This window comes from Pyricularia pennisetigena, chromosome 1 (genome assembly GCF_004337985.1).
Source record: "Pyricularia pennisetigena strain Br36 chromosome 1, whole genome shotgun sequence".
Lineage (NCBI taxonomy): Eukaryota > Fungi > Ascomycota > Sordariomycetes > Magnaporthales > Pyriculariaceae > Pyricularia > Pyricularia pennisetigena.
The window spans coordinates 3,390,481-3,400,921 of NC_043740.1; the positions used below are offsets into that span (position 1 = coordinate 3,390,481).

A 10,441-nucleotide genomic window follows, 5' to 3' on the forward strand; every position below is an offset into this window, starting at 1 on the left:
CTGATATTCCTTGAGTGTTTCAAGCATCGACTGGAATCTCTACATCTGCCACCACTGCCCGGTGATCTGACAGGAACACCTTGTCGTCAAACCGGTTTGACAAGACCCCAAACGTGACAAACCTGACCTCGGCCGCTTTATCCTTGACAAAAAGAAAATCGATCCTCTTGGGGATCTCGTCGGGCTCGCCAAAGGACGTATACGTGACATCCTTGTACCCATACCTCTTCTCCTCCGGGATCACAGTCGACATGTCGCGCATCCCAGCCCCCTCCCCGGGCTTGGTGATAGCCTCGTAGGCGCCCTCCCCGGGCGCGCTGTTGAAATCACCACCCAAAAACACGGGCAACCTGCGCCCATGGCCGTCGGTGCTCCACTCCTCCGCCAGCGCGAGCAGGACACCGGCGCTCTCCCTCCGCGCCACCTCGCCGCGGTGATCGAGGTGCGTGCTCATGACGACGACCGCCGCGCCCGTGGCCTTGTGTCGGAGCCGCACGGCCGTCACGACCCTCGGCAGGGCCGCGTCCCAGCCCACGCTCGGCTCCGAGGGGGTCTTGCTCAGCCAGTACGTCCGGGCCTGCTCGGCGCGCCAGACGTCCCGGCGGTAAAAGACGGGCGAGTGCTCGCCCTCGGCGGCGCCGTCGTCGCGGCCCACGCCCACGTGCGCCCACGACGGGCCCAGCGCCGCCGCGACGTCGAGCAGCTGCCCGTGCAGCACCTCCTGCAGACACACGAGAGCCGTGTCGCGCCCCGCCGTCGTGAAGGTGAGCTGGGAGAAGAGGTGACTGCGGCGCTCGGCCCAGGGCAGCTCGTTGGGGGATGGGGACGTCGTGGCGTAGCGGATGTTGTGGGTGATGAGGCGGACTGGGAGCCGGGGAGGAGGTTGCATGGTTACGAGGACCATTATAGATGATGGGATGTGATTTGGTCTTGAGTTTTAGAGATTGAGACTTGATGAGCGATGAGGACTGACCCGGCATAGCGTCAATCGCTCGGTACGAAGAATTGAGATGCAACAAGCTAAAACGTCATGACATGGCGTGAGGGGGGATACACGTGACCACTGCTTGGCTTTGTGGGAGATCCAAGCCAACCATCTGTTTATTATCTCACATAAACATGAAGCTTCGGGGACTTTACTGGAACGGTTCAATGATTCTCATGACGATATATCTGGTTCGCTTTCTTTGTCGTTACCTGGAAGCCTTCTAGGAATATGTGTACTCGTTAGCACTGTGTTGGTTGGCTGAAAAATCCATCTGATATTCCCAACGCAGATGCTGGGGACTAGAATAGTATCTCTTTACTGTAGAACATTAAGACATACATCTGTTAGTGCTAGTTGTTGTGTTATAAGCAAGGCTAGTTCCAGCCCTGCTGCCCGTAAAGCAAGAAGCAATCCTAGACCTACTAAGGTATATGCCATGGCAAGTCAGCCACGTGCGTTATACTCTCCTCTAGCGCCCAACTAGACGCATTAGTCCAGGGAATTGAGCCGCAAATATGCTGTGCATGGGATGGACACAAAGCGAGTCAACGCCATGTGACAAAAATGAATGTGATGTCATCGACTTGTCGAGTATGTCTTGAAGGCAGGAGTACAGACTGGCCGAATACCTTGATATAAACTGTCAGAACTGCACGCTGCCAGGGGGTATGAGCATTCTACATAGAGTATCGAGTCCCATAGCAATATTCGTGCTCACTTATATACAGTTTTCTTCAGTATAGTGTTCGCTGTAGAACATTGAGTGTCTCGCCGGTTCTGGGTGGACCTACGAACTAATTGCTTAAAATCAGACCTGTGATGAAATTCGCTTTTTTGAGTTGTGTTGCACAGCCCCGTATGCCTTAGTGACGCTAGGCATATATATGCTAGGCTAGTCAACAAAGTCGGTTGAGTATCCTTTGAATCTGTGTCCTTCTGATTGGGGCTTGAGGCTCCGTTCATGACAACTGTGTAATTGCTCTGTCGCAACCGAATGATTAATTATATATGGCAAATATGTTAACCAACGTTGCATCCAGCCCTGTGAGGGGCAAATTGAGATTTTGGTATCCATTTGGTTTTGTATACAGTACATGCGGAAGAACCAAATGGTTCGTTTTGACTGCTATGGTACAGTACAAACCCCATACCAATGCTACAGCGTCACGGGCCAGGGCAGAAATTCTGCTAACTTGACTCAGTGTCAATCTCCAGGGGACGGAGTCTGACATTTTGCGAGACTCAGGAATTTCTTGATAACGGTCGAGTATAAACTTGGCGATTACTTTATTGGGGAGCTGACTAGGATGTAGCTCCTAAGCTACAATCAGCGGCAAGTGTGTTCTGTGGTTCTTGTACTACGGTATAGGGAGGGTACTACAAAATTGTTCGCCTTCCCGGGGATGCCATCAGGTGTTTAGGCGACTTGCTTGCCAGTTTTGGATCGGGAAAAACCAGCCAAGTACGACAAGTGGAGGCAAGGCGGAGCTCTGCTCGAAATTAGCATTGCTGTTTGGGATAATTAAATTTACATTGTAGGGAAAGCTAGTTCCATTTGACTTCCATCTGTGATTGTCGAGCAGAGCCTCGGAGCTCCGACAAGAACCGGCAACTTAAACAGGCTCACGTTAAGGAGCCTTGCCGCCAAAATGGTTCGCCCCGACCTGGCTCTAGGCATCTGTGCTGCCGCTGCACATACAGCTACAGCATTAGCAGCGTCCGTCAGCACAGCAGGGAAGCGCGAGGTCGATTGCGCCGGTGTCAAAGCAATCAACCCGCTCTGTAAATCCAACGAGGCCGCATTCCACCGAGACGCCTTTTACGTCGGTGGTGGCGACCTCACCACCGCCCGGGGAACCAGCACAGCAGGCCAGCTCTATGTCGAAAAGCTCACACCAACAGGCGGCGTGACGCAACCCAACCCACTGGTATTCTTCCATGGAGGTGGCTTCTCTGGAATCACATGGCTGAACACGCCCGACAACCGTAAAGGATGGGCGTCGCACTTCATAGAGCAGGGTTACGCCATCTACATTGTCGACTCGATTGCCGTTGGCCGGTCGACGCAGATCGAAGCGGCGGGATATGCCCCCGTGGGAGCCGGCAGCCCAGTCGAGACGCTACGAGATATATTTACGGCGCCTCAAGATGTCAATCAATATCCGCAGTCGCATCTGCACACTCAATGGCCGGGGACCGGCAGGGAAGGCGACCCGGTGTTTGAGCAGTTCCGCCGATCGGCGCTGCCGCTGAGCTTCAACATGACGCGGCACGAGACGGGGATGCGCGCGGCAGGGTGTGAGCTGCTTTCACTGCTTGGAGCACCATCCTTTCTAATCTCGCACTCGTTCGGGGCGGTGACACCGTTCCTACTCACCAACGACTGCCCGCATCTCGTGGCAGGTAACATCAACCTGGAGCCGTCAGCAGGGCCGTTCTATCAGTTCAACCTGGACGGGACTGGACAGGAGGCCTTCCCCTGGGGCATGTCAAATACCCCCGTCGACTACGACCCGCCAGTGACGGAGGCGTCCGGGTTAAAGACGGAGTTTGTGGGCAATGCCACTGCGGTTCAGGGCCGTTGTCGGTTGTTGGTCGAGCCCGCCCCAAGGCTGCCCAAGGTTGCGAGCGTGCCGTATCTGGCTGTCGTGGGCGAGGCGAGCATCCACGTACTCTGGGACCACTGCGCAGCCATGTTCATCAGGCAGATTGGGGGCACGGCCGACTACGTCAAGCTGGCGGATGTGGGGGTTCGGGGAAATGGGCACTTTTCGCACCTGGAGAAGAACAACCTGGAGGTGGCGCAAGTAGTGCAAGACTGGATTCGAAAGCGTACTGCGCCACGCGCCTGAGACAAAAAGACGCGTCGGCTTTCGAATTTCGGAACAGAACCGTGCCGGCTGAAATGATAAGGTGTTTTTATTTTTTTTATTTTTATCAAGCTAACAAACAACCCTAGGCAGGGAGAGAAGTGCTCAAATTCAGCGAGACCAAAATGCCCCAATAATACGGACTGTACCACGTGACGGTGCCGTGCTGGTCTTTGACGGGGAAGAAGGAGATCACAATGAATGCCATATTCACTCTTTTACTTTTTGGGATCTCGATCGCGCATTTAAATGCAAGACATTGTTTCTGTTCGCATCAACTTGCCCGTCTCCGCACCTTGGCCGCATCAATCACACGTCAATGTCATATGGGACGCCTAGACGGACGCCTTGAAACAAACCCCCCGCCTGCCTCCAAATGCTATCGGCCCCCCACCTTTTGGAGGTCAGGTGCGTAGAGAGAATCACAAAATTCCTCTTGGGGTTGCTATCAAAACTTCAAAACTTTTCATCTTGGTCATCTCGAACGACCAACTTGGCAGATAAATCCTTGTCCGATAAATCTATGAGCCGTTCATTTTTTTTTCTGAATGCAGGGGCAATAAAGGTGACGGATGTTGCTACGCGTCGCGTCTCTGGTATCAAGTTGTAACTTGACAGGTCAGCCGGCGCTGGCTTGCAAACAAAGCCAACCCGAACAGTTCGTTCCTGTCGATAGAACGACAGCATTAACAATGGTTCCAAACACCGCCTTATCGGTATTACGGGCCACGCAAATCTTGATAATATTTGGCCGATATCGGTGGTGACTATTAAAAAAAAAAAAAAAAAAAAAAAAAAAAAAAAAAAAAAAAAAACATTGCTCTTAGCCTTTGGGCATATTCGCTTAAATCACTTAGCCGGTGTTTGTGTTGGCGAACCCTATAAAAAAAAACCACAAGAAACTGCAAAAGAACAAAGTGTCGAGACAAAAGAACCAACAGCAATCAATCAATAGCTCTGGTGCGGCCGCCAGGCCGCATAATGCAAGGTACGCGGCTACAAGATCGACAGGGAACATCTCTCGATACATCTTGGTGCATCTGCCTGCCGCTGCACTCTGGCGATATTGGTCGACTGCCAGCCGTTGATTAGCCCGACCCTTCCCTCCCTATCACGTACTTTTTTCTCACAAGTGCGTGATACGAGAACATCTCGGGACTCATAGTCTATTATCAGCCTCCCACCCACCATTTGAACCGGTAGCTTCGGGGTTAAAAAAACACCCGCTGGAGACTATATACACTAAAAACTCGACTGTGGTGTGGTGTGCACAGTCACCTGTCAACGGCCTCCCATATCTTCTGGCTGATCAATCAAGGCAAGAACTATTCGTGCCCGGCTAGTTGCACCCCATCACTGTCTTAGTCCCGTCACGAGGACGACAACATCACCCGAATTTCTCCATGTTAACGGCCCGGTTTTAGATGCCAAAAATCCAGCTTTTGCTAGACCAGAGAACGCGACTGAAGATGCGCCGTCGTAATCTGCACCAGCCAAGCCCCGCACGATGATTCACATGTATGCAGGCCTACCACTTAGCACGCCGCGACTAAATCCAACAGATGGCGCGCCTTGCATCCTTGGCCTGCGCCATATACAGCTTAGCTCCGGCAGAGCTCTCTTGTACTTTGCCAGGGAGGGCCCTCTGAACCCCACACAGCCTTCAGCCGTCGTGTGAATCACATCCAAGCCCCCCCCCCCCAAGGTCTGCTTATCCGGTTTCTGCTATCTACTTGGCTGGCAGAATCTCCAGTTATGCACCCACACGAATGTGCCTGTCGTCTCGTCTTGCCCGTAGAGTATGTGACACCCAAGCCGAGAATGACCATTCTCCACCAGCACGAGACAGCGACAGGTTCCCCGCCGGTGACTTACATGCTAGCCCGGGTCCATGGTGCTTTTGTCTCTGGCATGTTCTTGCCCCGGCGCAAGACCGCCGCGCAGTGTAGACGTGGTGGTGTGGACGCCTGACTAGCCTGCGCATCTGCCTGTTTCTTTTCTTTTTTTTTGCCTGCTTACCACTCCCCCTTTCCTCATTATAAAATAACTAGGGCCGCTTGTTGCTATTACTGTTCTGTCCACTCGGCTTTCCCCTCTTATTTGTGTCGCACTGCATCTCGGGCACTCCTGTTTGAACGACGCCTTTTTCTGATAGGAGGGACTCGTGAGCCTGTCGTTACCATTCGTCGCTTTTTCTTCATACGCGATATCAGATTCGCTTGAGCCGGCCAGGCCGGCGCACTATACTGGGTTCAGCTCAACTCAGCTTATAAGCAAGCTCTCCCATCATTTTTGTGTCAGATTGTCGGGTTTGTTTGACTTTTCATAAAAAAAAAGAAAAAGATATATCAACACCTTGCACGTCCTGGTTAGAGTCTTGGGACCTTTCATCATCATGTCGTCTTCCTTCATCAACGGCACTTACTTGCCTGGCAGCGTTCACAGCGCCAACACTTCAAAGAAGGTCACTCAACACAGGTCATCACCGTACCTCAGCATCCAAAACAGCAGCGCCATGGGTAGCTCCTGGCCCCCAACTCAACTTCATCTGCGGGAAATAATGACCCCGGACTACGACAACGACATTCCAATCTTGGAGCGCAACCTTGACTTCATCGACGACGACCCGCTTACATACTTCCTCACCCCAACAAAGGAAGAGGATGACCCGATGATGGACTTTGACGCCGGGATCGATGGCTCCTCGGCCGACATGATCCGCTCCGTCAGCCCCTCGCAGCTCGACGGCGGCAAGAAGAGCAGCAGCAACGCCACCAGCAGTAGCAGCAGCAGCAGTCCATTCGCCCGGCCGCCAACGCCACCACGCTCACCGCCGGGGCTGGGCGAGTCGACTGACGAGGAGATGGACGACGACGAGGACGAGTACATCCGCCTCGGGTCGAGGAGCCAAGCCCTGCTCCCGCTGTCGCTGAGCGACTTTTCCAAGGAGCAGGCCCTGCTGAGGACGGCATCGTTCCCAGGCCGTTCGCAGCGCGGCCGCAGGGTCACCTACACTGCCAACTCGAGCCGGAGGAGGCTGTCGCCCCGGTCGTGGAGGGAGCCCAGCCCCGACGTGTGGAGCATCGAGGAGGAGCCAGAGGACTCTAGTGCCCTCAAGGCGGCAGAGGATAAGAAGAAGGCGGCAGAGGGCAAGCCCAAAAAACGGGTGAGGTTTGTGCTACCTGCGGAGGAGTCGTTTCATTGATTGGTGTATTTTTTTTTCTTCTTATTGTTTTCCCTAGCTTTCTTGGGATTTATTCCGCCTGGGAGGCGTTATTTTCTCATCTATTCCCCTGTTTTATTTTGTTTTAATTTTCTATTTACATGCTCTTGGCGCTGTGTTGTAACAACCCAGTCCTTGAGGGGAGGGAGGGGGAAGGCCGGACTGTGCATTATTAGACGGACGGCACGGTTGCATTGGGTTTGGCGTTGGTTATATCCTATTGTTTTTTTTTTCTTTCATTTTTTTTTCTTGCTCTGCAGTCTCACAGCTCCTCTTTGCTGCTGGAAATTCTGGGCGGCGGAATAATAATATGTGTGTTTGTCGATTATTTTCTCCCCGTTTTTTATGTGCTTACACGCAGTGCCGTGTATTGTTCCGGGCACATCTTTCCTACATGGGTTTTCTCCTTCAACTCTACCTCCTTACATCCCACCTCGATCATCTCTATTATTTTCTTGGGTTTCCTATCTACCGAGCCTTATGGTAAACACATGGCTATCGGGTCGGGGGTTATCTTTTCATTACTACTACACAGACACAGAATGACAAGAATAACACGCGTAAATCAGCGCGCAGTCACTCACATAATATTCCTGCCTGCACATGTGTCAAGGTCTCTAAGGTCTCTCGTAAGCAAACAATAGTAATGCAACACGGGTTCTCGCCGGCGATATAGAGTGGCGACAAAAAAAAAAAAAAAAAAAAAAAACCAGTCACATCTAGCATAGTTGTGATTCCGCCTTTCAAGTCTGACAACCCCCCTATTGGACGGGACCCCAAGGAGAGGAGCAGCTGTTTGTTTCTTCTCCATCTTTTAGTTCTTACCGGGGTCACACGCTTGCGATTGTGATGTTGGCTTGGTTGAGTGGTGTGCGTGTGTGTGTGTGTGTGTCTGGGTGTGGGTGGGTGGAGAGGCATAATGTAAGCGGCTGAGACATTCTGCAGAGGGATTGATAGGCAACAGGCTTTTTTGTATTTGTTATTCATGCAACGTTCTCTCGGAGCTCGGAATGGTTAGGTGTTTCCACCGATTTGGGTACAGTCATCTCGCGTGTGAGGAAGAAAAAATAATAATAATAGTAATAAGTTAATAGAGAAACGGCACCCCCCGGCAGTGCTGCAAACAGCCGATAGACCGAGAATGGCCGTTGTGTTGCTCAAAGGGCTGAAGCTCACGGCTCCGGGATTGGATGAGGGGTGAGCGCTAGCACCAAAGGATACACAAAAGAGGGTGTCGCATCTCGGCTGAGGCAGGCTTTACAGCACACGCTTATCGCCGAAGGCGTTGAGGGGGAATGAATGCAATAAAACGCTTCAAAAGACGCTTAGTCGGCTAGGCTGTGGGAAAACCGGCTTCTCGGCCATCCGCAACGTCGGGACAAGACGCGCAGAAGGAGATGGATGCGGGATGCAACTGGTGCGAAATACGATTTACTACAACATACATGTACGTATACCGGGCATGTAGGGTTATGCCTGGTAGGGTTGGCAGTCACGGGCTTTTTCCTCCGGCGGGGGTGCTGAGACAAGACTATCTGATACTGGTTATGGCTATAGGTTGCTATTGTCAATAAATATCAGATCCAGCCGTTGAAAGGTAGGGGATGATTAAGGTTTGACCTTGTTTTCTGTGATGTAGGTCCTTTATTGAAAAAGAAAAGGAATATGATAACTGATGGTTGCACCTGGGTACGGAACTGCGTCGGCTTGATTTCATTTGATGTACGCTGGATGATGTCCGGGTCCTAATTTAATGCCTACCAACCTTAAAAGTGTACTATACTACATGGTAGGTGGAAAGAGGGGTTATACCTTGCCGTATATCGACACGAGGGATATCGGAGGCTCGTTCGGACTATATCAGACAATTTGAATACTAAAGAAAATGACGCCTGGAACTGGAACTCCATTCCCGATGGCAGGTCCTCGCGCCACAAATTGGCGAAAGTTTTGTCGATTGCGAGTGAATCTCGCGATCTCAACAGGGAAGCAAAAAGAATCAAGGACATGGTCTTGACGAGACCCGCCACAACCGGAGTTTTCGCTGCAGCCGGCGCTGGAAGAGTATTTTATTTTTCAACCATTCTGCAATAGGCGCAGCGCGTGTTGGCATAGAATGTCGATGAATGATTCTAGAGAGCTGGAGGTCTCTGAAATGCATAAAAACATGGCTGAAGAAAGTCGTCGTACTTTATCATGTCTTGGTCTTGGAAGCCCATCGGAGCTTGTGGTTATTTCTGTAGGTCTCCAATTTGCCAATTCCGGTAGGTCGACTTGCCCAACATGACCCCGCTGTGCTGTCACTGCTGTCAGGGATTGAACTGGGCATGGAAGAGTCCTTGACTCGGATCGTTGCGGCATCCCTGTATCACCTACATCCCTGTCAATTAAGCTGACACTTCAGTAGGAACTTTGTTTACTTTTGAGCTGCTTGCATCAAAACCTCCCAGCTGCAAGCTTCCCATTGGTTCCTCGAACCACTGCGGCGCATCTTGTTTGTTGTCATTTGCACGTCACTACAGTACCGACCTGCAGCTGTCAGATCAACTCGGAAGAAGCCACTAGCATTCTCAGAAGAACGTATGAAGCCTTGGGGGCGTCCTCAACACGCTTCTGTACTTTGGTATTCTGAGCTATCTTGATCACCACGTAGCATCCGTGCAGCAGGGTTACACCACTCCCATAACTTGGTTTCCGGGTTGCGTGGGTTGCGCGACAATTCAGTCGTCATTGCTTGTGCGTCCGCGCTTTTTTTCTTTTCTTTTTTTTCTTCGATTTTTGATCTGTCATTCCTCACTGTTTTGCCATCCGCCGTCCATTTTGACTTCCACATTTCTACCTACTGCACACCGGCATTCATGATTTACAACACAGGGGGAAAATATACGGGCAAATGATACTTCAACTGATTTCCAAACATCAAACTTTCCGCAACTTTGAGCTGTTGCGGTAGCCGTTGGGGTGTGTGCTCACCGAGGTGTGTGGTGATTGATTTCATTACTTGGTTGTTCCTCATCTCAAATTGGCTGGGACCACTGGTTGTCTATTGACCCACGGTCTTGGTTGCCCTGTACAACGATCCGCCCGTCAGCCAAGCGTAACTCTCCGACCATGCACCTACCTACCACACCCCCAACATATACAGACAGACATCTGTATACACATCTGACACAAGACTCTGTCGCATCCGATCTGTTGATTTTCTTTCGGTTGATCTTGTCCTTCACTTACCACTTTGGGGTAGCCTGGGCTTTTCCCTTTACATCTCGATAATTATCTTTTTTTTTCCTCAGCCTAGCAAGGCGACTACCTACTCTTTACAATCTCTAGACACATCACTTTTTTTTTCTTTCTTTTTTT

The 10,441-nt window shown here is 51.4% G+C and overlaps 3 protein-coding genes across 3 annotated transcripts; 2 read left to right on the forward strand and 1 right to left on the reverse strand.

Moving 5' to 3' along the window:
- Positions 1-19: 19 nt before the first annotated feature.
- On the reverse strand, positions 20-904 carry PpBr36_07560 (uncharacterized protein; the record flags this gene model as incomplete). The annotated part of the gene is made up of 1 exon (XM_029894697.1): positions 20-904. One exon carries the CDS (start codon positions 902-904, stop codon positions 20-22), a length of 885 nt encoding a protein of 294 aa, XP_029748065.1.
- Positions 905-2,637: 1,733 nt separating this feature from the next.
- PpBr36_07561 (uncharacterized protein) lies at positions 2,638-3,840 on the forward strand (the record flags this gene model as incomplete). Its single annotated transcript, XM_029894698.1, has 1 exon — positions 2,638-3,840. The coding sequence occupies one exon, from the start codon at positions 2,638-2,640 to the stop codon at positions 3,838-3,840; it is 1,203 nt and encodes a 400-aa protein (XP_029748066.1).
- Positions 3,841-6,253: 2,413 nt separating this feature from the next.
- Positions 6,254-7,063, forward strand: PpBr36_07562 (uncharacterized protein; the record flags this gene model as incomplete). Its single annotated transcript, XM_029894699.1, has 1 exon — positions 6,254-7,063. The coding sequence occupies one exon, from the start codon at positions 6,254-6,256 to the stop codon at positions 7,061-7,063; it is 810 nt and encodes a 269-aa protein (XP_029748067.1).
- Positions 7,064-10,441: the final 3,378 nt, after the last annotated feature.